Here is a 25,973-nt window from a genome sequence, read left to right as displayed (position 1 = left end):
ATCCCCAACCATCCCAGATGAAATCGACGCAGTGGCCCAAGTGAGCTCGGCAGCCTGTAGAGTGGCTCTCTCTGCTACAATACACAGTGGCACCCACCGGTCTTCGAAGATCCGGGCGTTTCTGTCCAACCAAATGTGATGCACCACGTAGGCGCAGGAGATCCCCACTCCATGGTCCTCGGGCTCTATACCGCCTCCCTAATCTGAAGTAAAAGATCATCAGCTGATCGAGTGGTCTGTGGCAAGGTACAGACAGTCCTGCTCCAGATCTGTACTGCTCTCGGGCATTCTTGTAGGATGTGGCTGATGGACTTCTCTACCTCCGAGCACCACCCACAATGCGGGTTGGAAACAAGTGGACATGACCTTTCGGTAATGCCCACTTCACAAGCCATCCTTTCTTTTTATTGGCCAAAACCTCACCCAGGAACATGCTTACGTCGTGCCTTTCTTCATTACTAAATTCGTTTGGGACAGTGCTCACAGCAAAACCAAATTTAAAAAAACTCCACCATCCCAAGCTACTGAATTCATTATAATGGTAGCAGGTGGTCAAGTATCTAGATCAAAAGAAAAGAAATAAAAGGTAGGCAACAGCAACAATGATACCGCCAGTCTCATATGCACGGTGGGAACGCAAGGAGGCTTCATTCCACTGAGCTCATCCGTTGGAAAGTCTATTCTCCTTGGATAAAGCTTTTCTAATTCAAGCAAACATCAATACTTGTGAGGTCTACCATATTTTAATTTCTTATAGATTAATTTCGCCCCCGAAAATCTCTGAGAGTTTATCGCTTACCTCAATTTTATGAAATAAATCACCTGAAGTACCATATTTTATCCAACAATATGTATTATTTTATAGTCTACATCACAAACAGAAGCTGGCATTTGAGTGCCAACGCCATTTTGTTGAAAGGTGACTCGATCACAGTGCTTAGCTGAATTCAAGGGTAAGCAAAGAAGGTACACATCCATCTACTGTTTCTAGAGCTTAATGAGACATATTTGAACAGTACTGCGAATTGGATGCTTTTTTTGTAGTAGATCACAGGAGAGGGGTTCTCTAGATCGAGAAGGCGTAATTGCTAAAAATCTTTGGAAATTTGTTGTTTTCTGACATTTTTAAATATATTTATACTAAAATAGTGCGAATTGTATCGTAATAATTCATACGCACACCACCACCCGGTAACCAAACCAAACTTTTTGCCTACAAGCACTTCCATTTACCGCAAACTTGGTGGTGTCACACCTTTATAGCGCCCTGGGCCCATAAAAATGCTCTCAAAGCCAAAAACATCTTGTCCTTCTCCCACACCAATCAAACAAACTACGGTAAGCAAACTTGCGTATTTTACAGCAGACACCAGCACCAAGCAACCAACGTCAAAAAAACCAGAATCTCATGTGTATCTAGTAGTATTGGAACATGTCCGCCGAGGCCACGATGGGCTGGTTCGTGTACACGGAGTTCCAAGGATTGGTGAATCCATCAGCGTTCTGAGGCCCCTCGCAGGCCAGAAGATTCCCATGGCTGCTGCCGAAGTTTCCATTCAAGAAGCGGAGGATCTCATCGAGGGAGTGCAGTCTGGAACTGAGCTCCGCCATCTGAGTCCTGAGCACGGAGTTCGCAGTCTCAACGTCCTGGTAGTGCTTGGTGGTGAGGTTTAGAGCTGCGAGGATGCGGCCTTTCTGCTGCCTCAGCTCGCTCACCTGGGTCCTCAGATCGTCCAGGAGCTGCTTCTTCCGCATTCGAGACCGCCGCGCTGACTCCCGGTTCGACAGCATCCGCTTCTGCTTCTTCTCGTCGATCGCCGCCGCCGTGGACCCCGGAACCAGAGCCGATGATCCAGAAGAAGTCCCGCTGGAAGAAGTCATACTGGTTCTCACACACAACTGATTAAAGCAAGTTATTTAGCAGCCTTTTTTTTTTACTAGTGCTGGATCTTTCTTGGGTGGAACTGTAGCTGAATTCTAGAGATATAATAAGATTTGAGTTCTTATATGGAGAAATTTCTGGGACTAGGAGACTATGTAGATGAAAAAATGGACAGGGCCCGAGTGCTGAGATGTTAGAAGAAGAACCTCGTGAGAACACATAGAACCAGTAGAGGAAGACAACGGAGAAAGATTGAACGAGATGGGTCGGGCGTCTGAATCTAGAATTTACCATAAACTCGGAGAGGAGGATTTCAGTTGGGATATGCGGCATCAATCAGAAACATCAGCGGGAAGAGATGCTGCATGTGAAACAGGAAGAGACAAAACAACCAAAGGGAAGAAATTCCCGACACCAACCAGATGTCGATGATGGTTTTTTTTTCTCGGTATTCGGCCTCGAAAGAGGCGAGTTTTTCCGGAAGATTTGGGCAGAGTTTCCCCCCAATAAATACAGAGTTCCGGAGGTGTCTTTCCGCAAAACGGACGGAATCCAGACCCAGTAGCTCGAAGAACCCAAGAAAAATTCTTGGAGGAAATAAGGCTGCGAGAGGCAGAGGAAAACAGGGGAGGAGCAGAGTAGCGGAACCTGAACAGTTCCAGAGGGAAGGAGGCAAGAATTGGGAAGAGGAGAAGTAAGCCAAGGGAGGAGGGGAGAGGGGGAAAGGGAATTTGGGCTGGGAAGGGGGGTGGAATTTATAGAAGAAAACGGAGGAAAAGATGAGAACACAGAAAAGAAGAAAATAGTTTCAAAAAGGAAAAAGAAAGGAAGAAAAAGTGGGAGAGAGACAGAGAAAGCTTTGGAATCTCCCGGTGGTGAGCCGTTGGGACTTGGGAGAGCGACAAAATGGCGTGGAACGGGGTTTTCCACATCCGTCCAAGTCCAGCTGGTGGGTGGAGACATCACGTTGAAACTCGACCGAACCAAACTCCTTTTTACTAGATTTTTTTTTGCCATTTGTTTTTTTTTTGGATTATTATTTTTTTCCAAATATAACATCATCATTTGTTCTTATTATAAAAATATGACGGATCGTTAAACAAGAAATTTAGTTGATACAAAAACAAATCTTTTATTTACATAAACAATTCAAATGATCAAACAGGAGTTGCTCTTCCTCTGGGAAAAATAAAAGAAGCTTTTTTTTGAGAGAGAGAGAGGACTCTTTAATTTATTTCTATTAACACATATTGCACATAACTGTTTAAAGGCTGCGGCTGTTGCTATTTTGCATCTTGTTGAGATGAATAGGCAACTTGTTAATGTTTATTCTGATATTTGAAAGTACATGGTTTGATGGATGGATGACGAAGATGGTCAGAGTCGTAATAATATAAAAATCAAAATTTCTCTGTACGTTAGTTCCACAAATCCTTCTAATTTCATATTAACTTTTTAATTCTTTTGTATATTACTCCTAAAATTTATATTGAGCGGACATACGCCCCCCGAACCAAATAGTAAAATAATGTGCAAGTGTTTTTTTTTTCTCTTCGAGGCTACAAAATAGATAGGAAAATAAGCTATTTTCTAAATTAAATCTTAGAATGGTGGACTTTAGTTTTCTCTCCCTCCTGGCCCATAAATTTCCTCCCACCATTTCTCGTCATATATTCTTCCAATTAGTTGCAACAATCACCTGTTTAGTCACTATCATTAGGCATTCTACAAAGGTGCGAATGCAATCTTTATCTTTATTTTCTGGAAGCCCCCACTTCCAATCTTTCTTAAGATGAATTTTGATGGTAGTGTTATAGAGCAAGGTGAGAAGGGAGGTGTTGGCTTTGTCATCATAGACCACCACTCCAAGTTTGCGGCGGCTGGCGGGCGCCGGATTTACGACACTTCTATCATTAGAGCGGAGCTGATGGAGGCATAGGAGGGTGTCATCTATCTGAGGCGTGTTCTGGGTGCAGAGCACATCCATCTGGAGGGCGATTCAACCTCTGTGATCGAGGAGATTTGCAGGCGACATACCGTGACGGACGGACAGTTTGATCCATGATATATGGAGGATAGCGGAGGACTGTGGCTCATTTAGAACCACTCATGTTCATCAGGAGGCTAACACAACTGCAGACTATGTGTCCTCCTACACAACGCATCACTCTAAAGGTTTTCTCTAGATGAACTAGATGGATGTTCCCTACTCATTTAGCCAGCTTCTTTTTTCTAACTTTATTGGTTCTACTCATATACGTTTGGTGTGAAAAACTAGTGTACCAAAAAAAAAAAATTAATTGTGAAAATTTTACGATCAATTGGCAATAATATTTTAAATAAGCAACAGGAGAACCTCACCCGTGTAGCAACCCTCACTGAGCCCTCTCCCCGCTGGAGAATGTTCGATGCGGATAGAACATTTTTTATTTATATCCTCTCCACCCATGGCAAAGCCTCACCAGCATGGCAGCCCTATCTCCGTGTGAGTACGTCACACCAGCACCATCTAAGTAATGGCAGACCAGATAGCGACTTCACCGAACAAACCAGGTAGAGGACATCCGGTCTCTGCATTTAATCGATGCCCGCGCGTTTCAAACCTGGGCTATTTTGGTGAAATCAAAGCTCCGTTCCCACCGTGCTAGCACCTCGGTGGTTGTTCATCCGTTCTCATGTATGTAAGTTTAACATTATTCTACGAGCAGGATATGATTGATGTATACCTTCAGCGGCAAGGTTTAGGTTGGGTCCCACTTTGGTCTATAAAGTATTCCTGATAATTTATACTTACTGCATGCTAAAGTGAACGGAATGGTTCCCTCTATAATATTACCCTTGCTCTTTTATGGAAAGAATGCCATCTATGCATGATTTCGATTGCTTTGTACAAGTGGCAACAAAATTTGGTAAACATTTCATATTAACCCATGATATGCTTTCGAACAATCGAGACTCGTGCTTTTCAAGATAAGGCAGGGTATTGCGAGCTTCACTAGGTTTGTGGGTATACGTAATTGATTATTAAAAGCTATTTAATTATCAACAGACTATAGCTGGAGTGGAAAAGGATGAAGAATCCATCCCTACTTATTTGAGAATATACATACATACATACACACACACACAAACATCTAGCATTCCCTCATGCTTGATGCCAATGGGTTTTTTATTTTTTTAAAAAAAAGTCTATACCTTCCCATATTGAATATATATAATAACCAATAATAACATAGCAAACCATTATTACTTTTTTTCATAACATAAAATTTTATATCGAGATAGTAGTATGAAAAAATAGTCATTTCGGATTTGACCTTATGTGTCGGGGGTATATTTCAGCATTACAAACCATTCTTTTCCACAGCAAAATTTTTTTTTCCTGATATTTATATTATGAAAAAAATATATATACATATATAATCAAAAGTAGAAGCTAGTTTGCAAGTATAAAACTTGTTTCACTAAAAGAATGACTGATTTTCTAATGGGATTGTGACTGGATGGCTGCTTATGTAGTGACTCTTGTAGTATCCTATGGGCTGGAGGTGAAGAGTTGCCCTGGGCACTCCAAGTTATTTTGTTTTTCGATTTTATTGGGAGCATCCGTACTCGTCAAATATAATCCACCAGCCTTAGTAAAAAAAAAAAGAAAGAAAAAAAGACTGAAAAATGTGTAGATCTTAACCACCTGTTCAGTCCATAACGTAGTAACAATCAGATTTACAACTCAGACAAATTTTATGGCAAATGTTTGTTTTGTGCTTTATCCTTTATCCTTTATCCTTTATCCTTTATCCTTTATCCTTTAATGGAAGGCTAGAACCAAAGCACCTATAAGAAAAAAATATCAACGGTTATCGTCCGATGAAATATTAAAAAGAGCAAGGATGTGGCTTTGGAACACGTAGATGTACAGAAAATCTAACGTCCAAAAAATTAAAATTAGTTGGATCTAAATTTAGGGAAGAACTAATACGAAACATCGAATGGTTGTGATTCATGACACGGACTCCATAAAACTCTGATCCATCGTTTCATCTCACCATGTCCCATGTTAGAGTCGCAAAACGTGGGGCAATATAAACCATGCCTTTTCCGAGACCATCCATATGTGGTATATTTTAATATTACCAACTTACTGCAGCCATTAATGGCTGCCAACTGTGCTCGCCGACAAGCTATCATGGCGTCATCAAATCCACAGCTCGTTCTAGAGGCAGACATGGTTCGAGAAACCATCCACTTGACTCACGAAATCTCGTTCAAACAAATGAAAGGAGAACCGGCTCGGCAGCCATCCGGATATCAGTAGTTTCCTATCGCATCTGAAAAGGATCTTCCGTGAGTTATTCCAAGGGCAGAAAACTGGGTGCATGCCCTGTGTGTAGTCAATCATAAACTTTAGATGATGCTTTTGGAATGAAGTGGGGGGAATGAATGGGGACCGAGCTTTTTATGTCGATTACAAGAAAATGGGGCCAAAGCATGCAAAGAAGACAACGATAGATCCAAAAGCCTTTCAGCATTTTTAAAGCCGAGAAAGTAGATGGAAAAGAAGGCAAAGTGCCGCCCAATTAGGTCAATTCACTGGGAAGGAAATCCTTCCGGGTCAAGTCAGAAATTTTTGGCGGGTGGTGCCCCTCTTGGGCCTCTTCCTCTCTTTCTTTCTCTTTTTTTTTTCTTTCTTTTCCTTTTTTTTTTTTTTTTTTTAACTAATGCTTCATATGACTCCAGACACATCCCAAAAAAAAAAAAATCTATAAATAATACATTTCAAAATGCTCTAAGCAACTGCTATCTTTTTTTTCTTCTTTTTTTTTTCACCGATAGAGCCTTGGCCATATACGATGCCACCCAGCCGCAGTCTTATTGGTCTCTATATACATGCTCGGTGTGGAATACTACACCACCACTAAATATAGCCCAAATGTCTTGAAGCAGAAGGTGACATCCATACTCGCCGCCAGTAACTTTCTGAATCGAGCCAACAATCGTGGCTGAGTCATCCTCAAGCATGATTGAGACCGGTGGTGTCTTCAAAGTTCTGTTGATGGTGGCTAAGAAGTGGCCTTAGGGCTCTTCAAGTCATGGTCTGACGAGTGACGCTGATAAAGACGTGGTTAATTAATTTCGGACCATATATACTATATGCTAATGGCCATCAAGCGGAGCACGTTGATCACTAGGAGGCGGATGCACTTGGCAGACCATCGATTGGGTACTTTTCCCTGAGGTCATGGTGGGCTATACTATATATTTTTTTTTGGCGGGGCAGGTGGCTGTTTTGACACTATGATTCCTGCTTCACTGGTCCAGTTGCAAATTAATTCTGGAGGACCGCATCTACAACTTGAACATGTAATTTTTCTTGCAACATAAATAATTATCAAATAATGATACATAAAGCATACATATACCCACCATACCTTCCCCATCCCCATAATATACATGCATGCATGCACATGCAGGACGGCATCTAGAACTTGAACATGTAATTTTTCTTGCAACATAAATAATTATCAAATATTCATACATAAAGCATACATATACCCACCATACCTTCCCCATCCCCATAATATACATGCATGCATGCACATGCAGGACGGCATCTAGAACTTGAACATGTAATTTTTCTCGCAAGATAAATAATTATCAAATAATCATACGTAAAGCATATGTACGCCCAACGACGCTATAAAAAAAGTCGGATTTTACTGACCCTTTTTTGCCGACGCTTTTTACAAACGTCGGCGATTTTCGGTAACCCTAATTAAGAAAAAAATGTAAATGATCTGTTTAAGGGCGAAGGGCTCCTTGTCTAGTCAGGGATTCTGTAACCCTAATTTTGTAAGGTCTCCTTCGTAAAGACCGCAAATTGATGATTAATCCTTGCTCCCGATGTATGTTTAGTCTCTTGCCCAAAGTTAAACATAAATCTATCTATACACAACCATACCTCTTATATATGCAGTTATGCATGGGCCAGACCGTCGATAAAGATTATAAAAAGCACCGAAAAAGATGATTTTTTCGGTAGTGCAAGTATTCTCCCTCCTGCTCGCATACATGCATGCACGTGCGCACGCACATACGCATATAGACTTGTTTTTGGGAATATGAATATTATTGTGGGTATTTTTAGATGCATGGTGGATATTGGTACTCCAATTTATTTTTCCCTTGTTCAGAATAAATATGTTATATAGATATGCGCAATGAGAAATATTTGTTTTGAATTTTGATGATAGAAGCGAAATGACAGTTAACCCCTCTCCCTTTCTCTCTCTCCTAAGAGAGGTGGGCGAAGGTTGCGTTTTCAAAAAAAAAAAATATCTGCCAGGTGGAAGGACACGCCTAGAGTTAGAATAAAATTTTCAAAAAAAAAAAATAGTGCAAGTTATCGAGTCACTAGTATGTTAATAGGATCAACATACGAAAGATTTCAAATCTATCATTCTTTTCGGAATTAGGAAGGAGGCTTAAGCGGGATATCTTAAAGGTCCTATTGCGATGAAATTGTTCAGGTCAACTTCTAAAATCTAAGCAACTAAAATTTTCTCCCATTGCTGCACCCTTTTTCCCTTCTTTTCCACCAATGCAACATTTCCATTAATAATATTACTGAAAAACATCAATAACTCCAACAACTACATGAGAATTTGCATCTTCAGACCATCTTATTTTCATTAAGAAAGGACTGCATTTGTTTCTCTTCATAGTAATGGATCTTTTCTCGTTATTTCAGATAGTTCAGATCTCTAAATCCATAACTATACTCCAGTTCATAAATGTGAATTGCATGCTCAATTCATAGTAATGAATTGGTGTGTCCAAGGAGAAAAAATGTGACAGATTCAAGGTGTGAGGGCCCGTGCGACGTGTGTTTAGTCCTACATCGATTATTTATTGGGCAGAATTTGAGTACTTATACAGCATCAGGGGATTCAAATAATATTTTTTGGCTAGCTATTTTGGATGAGATTCTGAATTATTACAAATGATATCAGAGTGGACCTGGTCCATAACCAACGCGGACTAGGGGACACTGCAGCACGGATCCATTGGAATTGATCATGAGCCGATCGTGGTATTTGTACTTAGATTTGAACGGATTTGAACCCTTAGCCTGATGAGGACGTCAGAACTTGAACGGAGGAAGTATGTGAGGACCCGTGCAGTCGTCTGTTTAGTCTCACATCGGTTATTTGCTGGATAGATTTTAAATACTTATACAGGATTAAGAAATTCAAATAATATTTTTTGACTAACTATTTTGAATGAGATTCTGAATTATTACACAAAGCTTGCAGGCTTCACGTCTCATCCAAGGAGTACTCCTATTTCTCATAATTTAAGGTCCCTCTATTCTTGGTAGCATGAAGTGCTATCAGTCGGCGATGCCATCTCCATGCGTATGGCATGCTGTGCCTCCACCGCCACCACCACGAGAAAGATGCCAAGATGCACCGATCATTTCCTATTTCTTGCACGCTCTCAAACCCTTTTTTTTTTCTTTCTCATTGGACCGTACACCAATCCATCCAGAAATGATGGTCTCTGATGCCTCACGTTTGTACATGCCATCTTGCCATGGAACTGTTCCCATGAGCCAAAAGTAACTAAAGTGGGACAGTGGGATATTTCTTTCAACGAAGAAAAGATTTGGTCGGTTTGTGGGGTAGGACTTGCACCCCTAAACATTATTTACCTGAAGTACTAATGCCTCTCTGAATAAGTCACTTCTCACCAATGATGTACGGATGATTTATTTACACTATTTTATTTTATTATTATTATTTTTTGATTTTGGTTCCAACACAACTATATGTCAATTCCTCTAAGTACACTGTTCAATATAGTGATCACATACAAAATTTTGAATTAAACTAGATCCACTGAGTTGGTAAACCAACCTAACTATAAAGTATAAACCAACACGAATAAATATGCATGTATTACTTTTTTTTCCCCCTCATGGTCTTGGTTAGTCCGTCTTTGTGCACATTGGTTCGTGGGTGGACTCATCCACTGAACTATGGATTTGGTTCGGTCAATAATTTTTTTTACTATAAGGGCATTAGAGGTTTTGATTATTATTTTTTTCCCGGGGCTCTTCCACTTGACTAGGATGGGATAGGATGGAGAGCGACAGAGTGAAGTTAGAAGGGGAAATGCCACTCGTCTCTCTCTCTTAAAAAAAAAGCGATTTCAGAGTGCGTAGAGGAAAAAAAAAAGGAAAAAAATATAGGGGTTGGCAGTATCGATCTACCGGGCCTTTGATTGTAAAGGAGAAATTTTCTTAAGAGCAAGATCTAAAGCTAACTTTGAGATCTCCTAAAGAAAGGAAAAAAAAGAAGGAAAAAGTTTCTCCCATGGGTACAGGAAGTACCTATGGGGACACAAGATCTCCAGTCTAGGCTGCTGCTTTCTCAGTAGATCTCGTTCCACCCATACAAAGAGTCAAGCCGGGCATCACTTTTGTTTGAACGTGGCACCATCACGCACAGGTGGATGGGATGGTCAAGCAAGCAAACTCTGATGGCAACATCCGAGAGAGCATGGCAATTGGGATGCATGCATTATAAGTTTGATACTTTTTTTAAAAAAAGTGTACACGAAATTTCTAAAATTTTTATCACAATTACCCCAAAAAAATGCAGAGTCTTAGCTTCTATAGTATAAGTTTTCCCACTGCAAGGGAAGCTCTGAGCTCTTGCTAATCGAATCCAGGATTCATCTCAAACCACGGTTCATTGATGATGCCAGTGATTGCTTATTTATGGTCTGTTGAGTTGATGTGATGCTTATGAATACAAGGTTCAGCATTTTTTTTTTTTTGCTAGAAAAAAGGGAGCAGGAGGGAGGAAAGGACAAGCCCAACCCCGCGTAGCAGCCCCCACTGGGCCCCCCACCCCGTCAGGAGAATGTTCGATGCGGGCAAACCAGGTCGTGTGTTGGGCACGCCGACCTATTTTACTTATACCCTCCCCATCCGTGAGCCGGCTCGGTTACCCGACCCGACCCTCCGTGTAAGTACGTCACACCTGGCACCACCCAGGCTACCAGCCGACCAGTAGCACTTCCAGACCCCGTGTCCAGGCGTGGAGCATTCGGTCCCCAAATTTAATCAACGCCCGCGCGTTTCGAACCTGAAACCACTTGGTTGGAAGTAAACGCCCCGTTCCAACTGAGCTACCACCTTGGTGGTCAAGGTTCAGCATTTCATCAGCCTTGGACAACGGAAGATGTAATAACAGAAATTGAAGTATATTTTGTGTTATGAATATTTACCATTTTTATTACACAACATTTACCATTTTGATTAAATATATTAAAAAAAATCACGCCTCCTGTCTATCTCAATCAATTCATATTAAACCAAAAAACTCAATTATTATCCCCATTATCTTCTCTCAAAAAATTATTTTTGCTATCATCTCTACTTACCTAGCTTCTCATAAATTAGGGGACATGGCATGCCAAACATCTCAAGCTGATTGGTAACTTAAAAGAAAAAAAAAGTCATCGCTCGTGATGTTGACCAAAGTATTATTTTGTTTCTCTTTTTTAGCTTTATTATGTTGATCATTTCATTGAGAAGTCTAGACTCCAAGAACAATACCTTATCACAACACTTTCAGCTCCCATCACATGTTTATTTCATCACCCCCTGTGTAGGTGGTTGACAGAGGCTTTATCTTTGCATGTTTTCTTTCTATCGGCATTTCACGTAGGTCATCTGCACATAAATTTTTCCTACTATCCTAATCCAAAAAACAAAATCTACATGGGGCGGAGTAGATAAAAGCCATGCCTCTCGATGCAAGTAATGCTTATTTTTACTTTCCATTATTTTATTGTATTTTAACTAGGACGAGAGAAAATTTGGAAGAAATCAAAGAGAGGATCTCATGCAACTACACATATCCAACCTCCCGTGACTCCAACTTTATTATTTGGCGCCCTCAAAGAATTCTAGGTTCTATTGTTGACTAGTATAGGGGCAAGTATTAACAAGAAAAACTATTAAAATGTTAGCACGTTACACAAAATTTAAGGCATCAAATTATAGCATCTGGCTCATGAAATAAGATGAAATAGATTTACACCCCATAATTGATCAGCCAAAGCTTCATATCATAGAGTTCTTGTCCCCTTTTTCCCTGGGTGCATTCACCTGTATATATCCACATAGGTGCTGAACCAAGATCAATGTTTGAAAATTCTTGAAAAATTTCAAAACAAAATGTCTGCCTATTGTCCTTGTTGAATTGTTCCTTCTCGTGCTTCTTATTTGATTTCAAGTGTGCTTATTATTAGAACAATAACCGGAGTCCAAAGCTTAACCTGAAAAAGCTAAGGAAAATGAGAATTTGAGTCAAGCCTTTCCTCCTTCCTCTTACCCATCATAAGCAAAATGTTATAATAATCAAAATCATCTGAATTATCTCACAGGGAAAATACTAACAACTCTGAGGTCGAGACCACAGGGCTATCCTTTGCTTCAGTTCACAACATCACTCCCCAATTCATACTTACATATGGAAGGTATGATTTTGTGATGATAGCAATAATGCTAGAAAGCTATGCCCCTGCCTTTCCTTATAGATACCCTTACTGCAAAGTTCCTTCCTTCCAAAGACTGCATAAAGTTCGTATCTAAGACTATCGGCTTTAGAAACCACCACGCTCCCAACTTCTACGTGTCTCACGATGCTTTATTAATTGCCTTTCATGTGCCATGCAGTTGGAGACACCATGAAGCCACGCAAACTGCAAACCTTAGCTTTCGTACCACCACCCTCCTGCCTCCTCCCTTCCTCCCAAAGGGCCAAAAAAAAAAGACACCATGCACCAAATAAGATTTGCGCGAAAAAGGATGTCTTCCACTGACTCTGTTGATGTACGAGCAAGCTCTAAAGTCATTTAATTCCGTGCTGAAAATTACCTTCTTTTCCCAAGGAAATTTGAAGCTTGATGCCCAAGGTTTCTTTAAGGATCTTTATGATCATAATTCATAAAGGAATCACTGTTACACCACATGCACCATCTTTTTAGAAATCCTTGGCGTCAGCGCTGAAAAGATTCCACCTCTCAGCTCATGCTCTAACAAGATACCATTGAGAAAAAAAAATGGTAGGCTTTTAAAAAGTATATTACACATTCCCATGCCTACTGTTGTAAGCATGCTTTAATGAACATAGCATTTCACATATGAAACATGGAAGAAGAAAGATGCAAGGCACTAGGTAAAGGGATCAATCACTTTGTAAAAAATCAGAATGATCAGGAAAAGGAATCTTGGGAGCTGACTTTACGTGCAGCCCAAGGCAGATCTTGCCCCACAACTGTCTTATCTCTGAAGCTTATCATGGCAATAAGATGTTGGAGTCATATATAAACTTTATTTTCAAACAATCATTATGTATAGTTTCCATACGAAAATGAATTGCAAATTCTGTTGATGTTTGATTTTGTTGGGTGAGTCAATGTAACGACCGAATGATACAGCACATATTTGCCTACAAACTTGAAAAGAATCCTTTATCGTTCTGTTTTATGCCACAGTTCAATTTTGTCTTCAACAATTTTTTGTAGTCTTTCTAGATTCCATTTGAAATGACATTTTTGGTACAACATATGTGCCTTAGAGATGAAACCAATTACCAAATATCTAATCACATTATCTTCTCTCTGTATCTACACTCTTTTCAGGTCAATGGAATTATAGATGATCGCTCCTTGGTTGCATGAGCAACTGGCCATTCTAACCTTCTTGACAGGGACTTTCTCGCCTAAAGTTGCCCTGGTTCGAAATTCAGACTGAATTTCGAAGAAGGTGGTCTTCAAGAGTTAAGCTGTAAAACCCTGCCAAATCGACCCATGGAGCCTCATCAAATTAGAGTTGTCCACAGCTGACCCCAACTCTGATGGAGAACATTTAGTAGATAATGACGTGTTTTGAGAATCCTATTTAAAGGAGTACTAAACTGGAATGATAAACAAAAAATCTTGTAAGGAGACCTAGATCTACTCAAAACTGTTTCAAAGCATATCCCAAGAAACTCTAAATGTAAGTGGTGAAAAGCATTTAGAGATCGTCAAAAGACTCAAAACATAAAATTCACATGTAGGGCAGAATAGGACCCTAGATCAGCATCAATGTTTTACAAAAGTAGCAGAGCTATCCAGGCACCTACATTTGCTTCAAGTTTCAGAATGATAGTTGATATTGATTCAGAAATTAGTGTTGGATGTTACCAAGACATTACTTCTATTAACTTACTAAATCTTGTTTTAATATCTTATGTTTCATTCCTGGATCATATGTCCTTTTACATTTCTTTGTATTTTAATCTTTTTGGTGGTTATGCCTCTCTATTTTTATTAGTTTCTTGAATTTGTTATTTTTGGACCACCTTGACTTCTTGGTGACCACCTAGGCACCTGGCTACCGCCACGGCCACCAAGCCATGCACCTGCTACCTACAATATATTAATAATAGCATCATAGATTTATAAGACCAATGTAAGTAAAAATTTGAGAAGGTAGTTAGTGATTATTATGGTCTTTAGATTTTTCTTTCTTGTACTTGTACTCATCTTTTCTGAAAAATGGACTGCCCATTTCCAGTTCTATTTTCAGACGTTGCAGTCCATTGCTAGTTCCAGGGCCCTTAAGATTTTGTGGTAAATAACAACTTTCTGCATTTTACCATAAGTTAAACAACACTTTGCTCAGTCATCCTAATTTGCCATTTTATTGTAAACAATAAAATCATATGCAGTCACGGCATCATCATTTTTGTTCTGTATATCCATGGTTACGCTTCTATGCCAAATATTCAAAGATAAGAATATTTTATAAGCAATAGATGGTGCAATTCAAAATTCTCAAGTCTATGCATGAACCAGCAAATGAAGCAGTATTTTAGCACTCATGTACACTTTATAAAAAAAAAAAACTCAAAAATGATAAATATTACTATGAATGAAAAGTGATTACTGTTGCATCATAATATTAGACATACAAACATCAAAATTGTACAAGAGAAGTTTTTCACACCACACAATGCACGTATACATAACAAGCATATTTACAGATGAGAGACCGTAGAGCATATCTCACAATAGTAAAACAAAAAAAGCAAAATTGACATCCAGTCCAACCAAGCTTCTAGTATGGATCTAGAAACAAGCCAAGGTTCTTACGAGTTTGCTGAAGCAGCTTCCGGGTGGTAATGAAGCATCTCCTTCCACATCATCTCCCTAATCATGTCTTCTCCAAGATCTTCATCAATGTCAAGATCGATGGGGACTTGAGCTGGAGGATTGGTACTCGGATCATAAAGAGGAGACATGTATGGGTGTTCCAGTGCCTCAGTGACACTGATCCTTTTAGATGGATCAAAAACAAGCATCTTCTGCAGCAAGTCAATGGCCAATGGATTGGCATGGGGGTAAAGATTAGCGAGAGGAATACCAGGGGTGTACGGCAGGGTCTTGATGTATTTGCGTGCCTTTGGGTTATCAATAAAGCCAATATCGGTATCATTCATGGTGCCAAGAACGTTAATGATGAGCTTGAGCTGGTTGAGGCACTCGGTGCCTGGGAAGATGGGCTTACGACCAAGAAGCTCAGCAAAGATGCAACCCACAGACCATACATCTATGGAGGTGCCATAGTTATCACAGCAAAGGAGCAGTTCAGGGGCCCGATACCAGCGGGTGACAACATATTCAGTCATGAATTGGTTCTTCCCATTACTGGTGCGAGCCAAACCAAAATCACAAATCTTGAGCTCACAATTTGCATTCACCAGTAGGTTCCCAGGCTTCAAGTCTCTGTGGAGTATGTTTGCTGAGTGAAGATACTTCAGTCCTCGAAGCAACTAAAAATTGCAAAAGGGATTGTAAGTCATTAATAAACAACAAGCATATGAATAAAGGGCAAAAGCTTCTCAAAGAGCTTCCTAAGATGATTAGCAAGCAAAAAATTAAAATTCACTTTCTAAACTTGTACTTCTGGAACCATATTAATGGCTAACAAATTTCTGAATGAAGATGGCAAGCTGATGAAGGCATAGAAGAAACAAATGCTGCTGTCATTACTGCATCAAAAAAAAAAAAAAATTACAACATCAGCAAAATTCTCACACTCTAACTTGTCTAGATCAACTTAAAATTTATCGCGAAGGACAATCTAATTAGAAGAAACATTAGACTCCTGCTGTGTTCTATGTGGAAATCAGGAGGAAACTACAGAAGAGCTCTTCTTTAAATGTCAATTCTCGAGACAACTTTGAAAGAACCTTTTTAGAGGTTGGGGAATCAGAAACAGAGCTCTACCTATCATTTTGTAATGGCCAGATCGGAGAGCATGCAATTTCAAAAGAGAAGTCCACCTAGGGTAGGATATTCTAGTGGCTCAATTGCTTTGGAGTGTTTGGCTTGAACAAAACTCAAGGTTTTGCAATGACAAAAGGGAAACAGGTGGAAGATGTTAGGAAGGCATTGTGGTCGCATGCCTCAAGAATGGATGTTGGTTTATCCAGCATGCAAACATAAAACTACTTATCTGTTGAGAGCAACCCCCGTTACGGCCTTTATCCCTCCCCCCAACCCCCCAAGCATCCCCCCTTACTCCTACTTGTCCTTTATTCACTTGGATCCAGAGGATTCACTGTACATGTACTTGATTCATTTTCTCAATGAATTTGATTGGGTCTCCCCCCCTCTAAACCCACCACCTTAAAAAAAGCTTTAATGCTCAGTCAAATTGTGAAATACAAGCAATAAATAGTGCAAGAAAACAACAAACTGAAAGGCCACTACAGGAGAATTGAAGCAGAGACGCGTGATTTTTTTTGGGAGATTTTTTTGCGTATATATCCTCATAAATATTAAAATTTATATGAATAGCCTTCCAAAATTGATATTTACGTATATACCCTTATAAAAGAGAGGATCAAAAGAGATCAGAAAATTTGTAAAAAGAGATAGAGATATTAATTTCCAACGAGATTCATTAACCTGTTGCCCACTTCAGGAGTAAAAATTACAAAGATAGTGTTTTGTATCATGGGGCACCAGTTACACCATGCCAAAATTAAAAGAAAATTTTTAAACCTTTTTTATAATATTTTAAGAAATAAAATAATAGGTATCATGCTGACCTACACTGAGGGTGTCCGTACTGGTGGGGATAGAAAGTGCCAGCCAGCACGGACTGACATGGACCAGCACCAGAAACCTTGCTGAGCACATCCTTGTCAAGGCTTCCGAAATTTCCTTGATGGACTTCATAAACATCATACTGAAGTTGCTTAATGGCTCCATGCTATTTAACTACTAGGTCTTGATCCGGGCATATACCACTCTCCTATTACAACATGAATTTTAGGGGAACAAAAAATAATTCTCCTCATGGAACACCTACTGGATTACTGGAACATGAGTGCTACATTTCATCAATGTAAATAGACAATTTTTAGATTAAACAAATGATTCTTAATTCATATTCCCAAAAAAAAGAAGAAATGAAAAGAAGGAAAAGAGAACAAGTAAACACACAGACATTCAATATACTGATAGCTTGCTCTCTTATCATGGTTGGTCACACAAATTAAACAAATCAGGTAGCCCAACATATCTGAACCTTCTTGGGACTGCATAACATATCCTTCTCTTCACAGCTGCCTTCGTGCATGGAAATTGAAAAGAAAATTCTTACGCAAGAAAATTTATCATGTAGACCACATATGTGTTTATTCAAAATTAATAATAAGGAATAATTTTGGGTTGGTTCAACACCAGAGTTTTGTGGAAAGGCAAATATGAGATGATTACAGGGAACTTGGAGATATGTAGATGTCATAAAGACTATAGCCAAGGATTTAAAAACTGAGCACAACAGCATGTTCTAGAAAGGGATAGGTAACCAGCACTCCTTCATGAGTCATTCATGGACAAGCCAGCCTTGGATCAATGCTGTACCACTGGGTACATATTTTAATGGCGTTCTTACACCTTTTTTTCTCACCTTATTTCTACTCATAGCCATGCCTGACAGTATAATATCTAAATATTGTATGTAATGTGGTATGTAATGTGCCTGCCAGTGACCAGTACAAGCCATACCTTTAGAACCTTGACTAGAACCACTTTGATATGGTTATCGTGGACTGGAACGTTATAAAGCCTTAAAGGCTAAAACAGCTAAACATATTCTACACAAAACTGACAATAACTCCCTTAGAAGAAATTAAAATAGATCTAAAATGAAAACAAGCAAAGATAAAGAAGTATCAGTAATATTAAGGAAACTAAGAGCAATCAAGCAAGAAGGAAGATGGAAGATAATAGGAAAAAGGGAAAAGAAGAATCATGTTTTTGGCCAGTGGGAACAGGTCCAACCACAATTTATTATTTTAATAACATCACTCAGCAGCCCACCAATGACACTAAATAGCCATAGTTCACCATTGATCAGTTCAAAGGCTAAAGAATACCAAAAATATATCTTGTGCCATAAGTAATGGATCTACAACTTGTTAATTGAGGCCCAGCTAATAATTGCACTTCATACCAATGTAATAATAGTAACAATTTGATGAACTGCGATCAAACTAATAATTCTTCCACAACTATTTGCACATGACCAATGATAAATCATTAAATCTTATTATGCAACATACAATATACTTATAAGTTAGCACAAAACATACAATTGACTGACCCTTTATAGAATTTATCACATAAATTAAACTACATCATATTGAAAATCAGAGTTTGAATGCGTTCCAAAATCTTATCCACATTGTTGAATGGTACACCAGAACATATGTCCAGTGCAGAATCCTGAATCCATGTCAATGCAATACTATTGTGATAACATTTCACTATGGATATAAAGTCATTAAATAACAAATTGAACAATACAGATATTTAGATAGAGAATTTCCGCTTTTTTCTCATTTTGTGCTCTTATCTTCTCCTTTCCTTTTAGTTGCTCTGAACCTACAAATAGCCTCCCAAATCTGATAGTCTTCTCACCGTTAAAATTGAGTATTATCCAACAAGTAGCCTTACAAGTTAGATTGTCTTCTTACTGTGAGTAATAGGTACACCAGTTGCATGAAACGAAGCTGGTTATAAGATTTCTCATCTCGTTCCCTTGATATGGAAACAAAAGTGATAGGAAGCATCAAAAACAGTGCCTGAATGACCTAAAACTTTTAGCATATCCTTATACTAAAGTATTTTTTTTATTCTTCCTATCAACCACCACTTTGCAGTTAGTCTCAGCAACTACAGAGTTTTAACCACATGGACATTTACAGATAATTTCTCTCTTCCTTGGCAAGTGCTTTCGAACGTCATGATCTTAAGAAGGAATAATTATTTGAAAATATGAATTTCTAGAAGGTCTATTTAGAGGATTCATACCTGAAAGAGAAAATATTGGCAATGGTCGTTAGAAAGTGCCTGTGATGACTTGATAATCTGATGCAGATCAGTATCCATGAGTTCATAAACTAGGTATACATCCTTGAAGCTTTTCCTATTGGCTGGCATCATGATGTCCTTCAAAGCAATGACATTTTCATCACGTAGATGCCGAAGAAGCTTCAGTTCACGCAACGTTCTAAGTGCATCCACACGATTATCAAAGGCATTGTTGATCTTCTTTATTGCAACTCTTTCATTTGTCTCTCGATTTATGGATGAGCATACAATGCCATAAGCTCCTCTTCCGATGGGCTTGATAGGCACATACTTCGTATCGATCTCAAACAAGGTTTGCCACATGGAATAGTAGTGCTTCCCGCTGTTTCCCATGCCATTTGGAGGATCAACCAATATAGCCATTTTCCCTGCAAAATGCGATGGAGCACAACCAATTGAAGATTTCACCCATTGTAGTGTTGCTGCTAAGTCTAAAAAATGGACATCATGTATAGATTCACATTGCATAACAATCTCATTAATTCTGCTAATGTTCCATCCAACCCCCGCCCCCAATTCATAATACCGCAGTCCCAGAGTCACGTCACTCCAAGTCACTGCGTGAAGGAGCCCAGTGAACTCTTTCGAATCACAGCAGTTCAAACAAACTGCTTAGCAATTAGAAAAGGGAAACTGCAAGAGATTCCGATTTGTTCCTAATAATTATGCTCAAAACCCGAAAAAATAAATTGAAATGAAATGAAATCATCAGAAAACAAATAACGTGTGGAGACAGAACAATCTTCAGAATCAGGAACTGTGTGTACCTAAAATTTGGAATATAAACAATAACTTGTGTGATCTGCACTCGTGGACGCCCAACTTCTCCTACTGATGTCCTACAATTCCCCTCGTTCCAGGGAGATTCAACAGATTAGCTCACTTATTCCAGAATCTTCCAATAGTTTCAGCTAGAAAATCTCAACTCCCAAAATTTCAGAAAACTACGATACCCCTCCAAGATCTACAGCACCCAGGACTAAATACCTTGGATATCTCCAAATTCTCCCCTTCTACTCTGATTCCTTTTCAAATCCCCCTTCTAATCACCTCCTTATCTCCGAATCCCCAAATAACGGTACCAAATCAACTAAATCCACGCATCACTCGACGGGATCTTGCACAACCCTAACCTATATCTTCAATTCCGATCTAATCTCGTTCGCCCTGATCCTCCGACTCTCCTTATAAATCCCAGAGAGAGAGAGAGAGAGAGAGAGAGAGAGAGAGAGAGGCGTGGCGCCAAAACTAAAAATAACCGACCGACTTGTGGTTCTTCTCCTCGATCGGAAGATACGTCTCCGCTTCCCCCCTACGTCAAGCCGGCGGCACATGATACCCACCGCCGACCGTCGAGACTCTCGACGACTCCATCCCTCCGAGGCCGTTCCCTTCCTTTCCAGCGGTCGTGATCTTTTAAACACAGCCAGTCACGTGATTGTTACGCCGGATTTCTAATCCGACCGTTGGATCGATATATCTTTTTGTTTTTTTTCGGTACTCTCGGCCGCGGAGCACTGCTTGGCCAATTCCCAGATCATTGGGGGTATAAGATATGCCTCTGGATATACCACCTTGTAAAGGCCCATCCTCGCCGAGCAAATCGCAGCCTTAAGAGCGAATTATTTTTCGACACGTTTCTGGTTGGGATGTGGATTAGGCGTTGGGGACTTAAATGTGGAGGTTCTTTTCCACGTGTCAGTAGCTTAGCTTGAAGAATTTATTTTGTCTTCGTGCAAACGGCAAAGATATGCCAGCTGATGAACTCTTCGAAATGCCGAGTAACAAAGAAATTAATCCAATCTGCAATTTTTTTCGTCTTCTGGCACACACGTGCTGCCTGGAAGAAGTCCAATTCTTTGACCAGTCTGCGGGTCTTACGGAGCAATAGATGACTCTCTTCATATCGATCCACTCTCTGTATTCAATCAATCACCGTAAAAAAGTACTATATTGAATAATTCTTGATTGGACCAACCGAAATGGACACTGCAGCTGAAATCCACCGGTCGGATTAATCGCGCTTTCGATCAATGATAACATGGGTATCATGTGCTTGGATTGGGTTGGATGCGGTCTCCATCGCGTTTGTTTGATGTTCTTTCTTGGTCTAGATTCATGAAAGGCTCAAGGCTTGCGGCTGACCTTTCTAGGTAGCAGGGAAAGCAACAGGCTTATCATTAATTTGACTAGTTTTAGGCCCATGAATGTTAACAAATTCATCACTTAAGAGTTATATAGTGTGTAAGTATATTTGAATCATAAATTGCATATAAGGGAGCAATATATTGAAACGCTAGTATTGTAAACAAAGATGAATCATTCTCACTATCCCCTGATTTCTTGTATTAGTGCAAACTTGCACTTAGTCTTTTAAATATCAAAACTACTTGACCGGATGGAAGCTACACGAGCAATAGATAGGATGACTTCACGACTTTGAAGAAATCAACGAGGTCGTTAGCCACCTCATTTGACTGTCATTACTAAGAGCATTCTTGTCTTGATGCCTTCACTTGGTTCCTAACGTTGATATACATAATTTTTAAATAGGAAAACACTTGATACCTTTTCCATAATGATAAAGACTGCCAACAACAAATATGAAGCTTGGAAGTAGCAAGAAACATAATATATTGAGCTTGTGTAGCTAAGAAGCTTGGAAGTAGTAAGAAACATAATATATCGAGCTTGCAGAGCCAAGTTGATACGAACATGAAAATGTTCGGCTAGGGATCCCTGAAAGATCATACAACTTCATAAAATCATAAACGAATTCAGCCTAACCACTTGAAAGATTAAAGAACTTATATTCAGTATTTCCGCATCAAAATTAAACAAACTCTATATGAAATCATCACCATGTTACAAAAAGAGTATCGAGATTAATAATCTAAAATGATGATAATTCAGATCAATGAAAATTAATTAGATTGATTGAGGAAAAAAACATAAGTATAATTCTATGAAAGTGAAACTCTTTTCAGACTAGAAAAGGCTTGTTTTATTTTTTCTTTCCCAACCCACCCTCAAAAGGCCGACTCCAACCAGAAAGAACCTACAATCCAAGCAAGTACTTGGTAGCTTTGAGTGACAAATATTTAAACACTCATATAATGCCACTAATTAATCTATTTCACATATAATAAAACAATCAAAACTAAAATGATTTAATGATACCTTGAGATCATTATCGGAAGTACTGACCATGGCAATTTTGGCAAGTAGTGAATTGCCGAGGATTGTTATTAGATCCAAGAAAATGGTGCGGTCTAACTCTAAGACTCTTAGGAGGATAAATCGTGGGGAATAATAATAGCTCGGGCTAATAGTCACGAGGAGATGAACCTTAGTCATAGCACAAGCATTGAATTTGTAAATAGAAATAGTGGTGATTCAACTTTGTGATTGTGGATGATAGTGAAATCAAGAGTAATTGATAGTATAATAACGAAAGAGAATAAGGGACAAGTCTTCAATATATTTGAGACTTTAGCCTACTTAAAAGGCTTTTTTATTAGTGGGTAATTCTTAATAATGATTCATTCTAAGCATCAATAGTGGAAGGATTTACATGTAAGGGTGGCAATATATAGCTCGACCCACCAATAGAACTCATAAGTGACCAAATATAAATAAGGTTGAGTTTGGTATTCAGACCGTAAACATGCCAACTCAAATTGACCTATTAATAAGATGGATTGAGTTTAAGTGTACTCCCAAGTTGTCTAACTTATTATGGCCTATTTGATTATAGGCATGGATTGACCAGATCACAACTTGGCCTATTTAAAACTTATTTAACATGATCAATCTTTTTGAATTATGATTAATATAGTTAAGATCCATTTATCTTATTATCATTGAGTTAACCCAATCTGACTTATTTATCATGGACTATCGAGGCTATAACTAGACTGGATAGGGTTTGATTCTGCAGATCTAACCTATTCAATAAATAGGCTGTATTTGAGCTGCTAGTTTTCTTTTCTTTTTTTCCTTGGTAGAAAGCTGCTAGGTTTTCTTTAATAAATGGAACAACTTTGAGAGATTGCCCTGGATTCAATTACTGGATGATGCATCACAATGATCTGGACCAGACCCCAATATTTATGGAATGGGTGGGCTTTCCTCCAATTTTCTGCCAAGGAGGAAAATGCTTAAGTTTGGAGAACAGTAGACTTCGGAAAAAAAAAAAATATGAATATCCTTCTAAATATCGAATTTTGCATTAATACTTTTTTCAAATTAATATTTATAATATATACCATTGTAAATCACTTATTTTGTTATTCTATTTTTTTATCCTTATTTTTGTATATGTATCCACACCATCCAACTCTGTTAAAAAATTAATGATTTTAAATTAAAATAACTAAGATATTCTTAATGAGTAGATGCGCTAAAAGAAATATTTATAAAAAAGTAATTTTAAAATTTTAATTTATTTTTAACTAAAATAAATATGATTTTTATTAATAGAAGAACCATTATATTAGGGGTTGTTGTGGTTCAGATCTAGCCCAAGGGTGACCACGCCAATGAAATCGAGGGAGCCGTCGATACTGAAAAGGGGAAGACAGGAGCCGCCTCCTGCGCGGCAGCTGTGGACCTGCACAAAGCCTCACCGGTATTCCCGATGATGGCCCTCCGACGATCAAGTTAGAGTGGGCATATTTGGTCCAGCCAAAAAAATGTCCCTTAAGAATTACCTGACCAAGCTATTTATAGCCTCGGTGGAGTGGCCCGGGAGATAGAGGTACTGTCATCCCCATCATGAGGGGGTATGGCTCTGAGCCGGATGGCGTGCAGCCCAAGTAGGTAGGTGACGTGCGGTACAGCCCGTTTTTAAGAACAATAGGGCGTTGACAGTCACAGCAGGGCATGGCCGGAGCAGTCAAGGTGCCATTTGATTGCTATTGGCCGGTTATGGAGACATGACGCGGCAGTGTGATGGAGTACGGCCGCGTAGGTAGGCGTAAGCTCACACATGGGTGCGGTCGCTGACGAGGTCAAGCTTGTTAAGTAGTTACGTCATACGTTTAGTGAGGCCGGCTTGGTGTAGATCGGGAATAGCTCAGTTTTTTGGGTTCCGAGGTATACTCAAGAGAGCGCTCCGAGCTCGAGGGTCGGAGCGTATGTTGTGTATTGCTGGGGTCGGCATCTCGAACTTGGTTGGAACGGGTCGGCGTTTGCTTGGAGGTACCCCGAACTTGGTCGGGGGAGTCGGCAAATGTCCGGAGTTGGTGGAGTTCCAAAGACGAGCTGGCTCTGGCCGAAGTGAAGATTTAGTCATTCATCGTTGGTATTTATTGGGCGGCCTTTTAGTTGTGGGCTAAACGATCCGTTCTTTCCTCTATCATTTGCCCCCCACTTTTGAAGTCGAGCTGCCTTGCTGCTCGAACGATGGAAGTAGTCGGACTCCTGATCATCCAGTACTTTAATTTCATAAACAAGAAGAGACGCGCACTAGACTGTGTAGGCTTCGGCGCACTTCTTGGTTGAGAGCTCGGCAACAGATTCGGGGTGTCCGAGCTGCTAGATTTTTCGGAAATAGAATTCACTGTAGGAGTTTTTCGGGGTTTCACATAGGTGTCTCTTTCCGGAAAGTGGTTGAATTGGGACGAGAAGGGTTTCAATTATTAATTCCCCGTCCCGCGAAGCATTCCTTTAAGCGGAGCATGAAGAGTCGGCCATTAATGCTCCCTTCTCCGATGCATCTCATCCGGTAAAAGGCGGAAGGTCAATGATCAATATTTCGAGCTCCGGAGCGCCTTTCATAATGATCCGCATTTAGTGAGGCATTTCGGAGAGATTTGTTGAGGCCGTCTTAGGGCTCGCCACATGGTGGATTGCAGACCGTACGATAATTTAGGTCGCCCGATCGGGACAGCTGCGGTGGCCTATATAAGGCCTGAAGAAGGGGTCGTAGGATCGTTACTTGACCTTCCTCCTGCTCTGGTCTAGCCGCCGTCGCCAGAATGCTGGAATTCTCTTTCGGATGTTCTTGGGAGTTCTCGGCTAGCCTTTGCATCATCCATTGTTTTTCTTTTCTGGGGGTTATTCTCCTTCTTTGCTCATCCGTCTTTTCCGGTGAGTTTTCGAGTAGGCATTTTATCCTTTCTTTCGGTCGCTCGGAGAGTTTTTCGATTTTCTCCTCCTTTGTAGTTTCAAAACCTGGGCAAAGGACTCGCCGACGAGGGCATCGATGTTCAATACAGGTCCATCACGAATTTCGGCCTCTTCTGAGGTGGAAGAGGTTGAAATTGAGGTGGGCCCGAGCCCGTATGGAAGCGGCTCGCTCATGACCGATGAGGATCTGGGCTCAGTTCGAGGCCAATTTTTCATTCCTCTGGAGTTCGTTCTTGAACTCGCAGACCTCGGGGGCCGAGTTACCAATCCCCCAAATAGTTGGATCGGAGTGTATGTAGATACACTCCAAGCAAGGCTGAGGTTTTCTCTTCATAGGTTCGTGGGCGAGTTTCTGACGGCGTATGGCCTAGTGCCCGTGCAGCTCGCCCCGAACTCATGGAGATTAATCATCAGCTTCCTTGCCCTCTGCCTGGCGCACGGCCTCCCC

The 25,973-nt window shown here is 39.9% G+C and overlaps 2 protein-coding genes across 3 annotated transcripts; both read right to left on the bottom strand.

Moving 5' to 3' along the window:
- Window positions 1–1,095: 1,095 nt before the first annotated feature.
- Window positions 1,096–2,629, bottom strand: LOC103708139 (bZIP transcription factor 11-like). The gene is made up of 2 exons (XM_039125831.1): window positions 2,109–2,629; window positions 1,096–1,867 (listed from the first exon to the last, which is right to left on the bottom strand). The coding sequence occupies exons 1-2, from the start codon at window positions 2,213–2,215 to the stop codon at window positions 1,417–1,419; spliced, it is 558 nt and encodes a 185-aa protein (XP_038981759.1). The 5' UTR covers window positions 2,216–2,629; the 3' UTR covers window positions 1,096–1,416.
- A 12,212-nt stretch (window positions 2,630–14,841) lies between these two features.
- LOC103708138 (mitogen-activated protein kinase 4) lies at window positions 14,842–20,881 on the bottom strand. Of its 2 annotated transcripts, none has more exons than XM_008792915.4 (3): window positions 20,657–20,881; window positions 19,334–19,761; window positions 14,842–15,777 (listed from the first exon to the last, which is right to left on the bottom strand). In XM_008792915.4, exons 2-3 carry the CDS (start codon window positions 19,754–19,756, stop codon window positions 15,094–15,096), a joined length of 1,107 nt encoding a protein of 368 aa, XP_008791137.1. In that variant the 5' UTR covers window positions 19,757–19,761; window positions 20,657–20,881; the 3' UTR covers window positions 14,842–15,093. The 2 variants fall into 2 exon arrangements, with proteins under 2 accessions (XP_008791137.1, XP_008791138.1); XM_008792916.4 differs by having other exon boundaries at window positions 20,161–20,880.
- Window positions 20,882–25,973: the final 5,092 nt, after the last annotated feature.

This window comes from Phoenix dactylifera, chromosome 4 (genome assembly GCF_009389715.1).
Source record: "Phoenix dactylifera cultivar Barhee BC4 chromosome 4, palm_55x_up_171113_PBpolish2nd_filt_p, whole genome shotgun sequence".
Classification (NCBI taxonomy): Eukaryota; Viridiplantae; Streptophyta; class Magnoliopsida; order Arecales; family Arecaceae; genus Phoenix; species Phoenix dactylifera.
This window is presented reverse-complemented; position numbering and strand designations above follow the sequence as displayed.

Bases quoted from the DNA above. Each gene is read 5' to 3' on its own strand.
- LOC103708139 (XM_039125831.1), bottom strand. From the start codon at position 2,215: ATGCCGCATATCCCAACTGAAATCCTCCTCTCCGAGTTTATGGTAAAT. The intron at 1,868-2,108 runs GTTCTATGTGTT...GACTTCTTCCAG, and splicing joins TCCGTTGTCTTCCTCTACTG to CGGGACTTCTTCTGGATCAT.
- LOC103708138 (XM_008792915.4), bottom strand. From the start codon at position 19,756: ATGGCTATATTGGTTGATCCTCCAAATGGCATGGGAAACAGCGGGAAG. The intron at 15,778-19,333 runs GTATGAATCCTC...TGCAATTTTTAG, and splicing joins GCCAATATTTTCTCTTTCAG to TTGCTTCGAGGACTGAAGTA.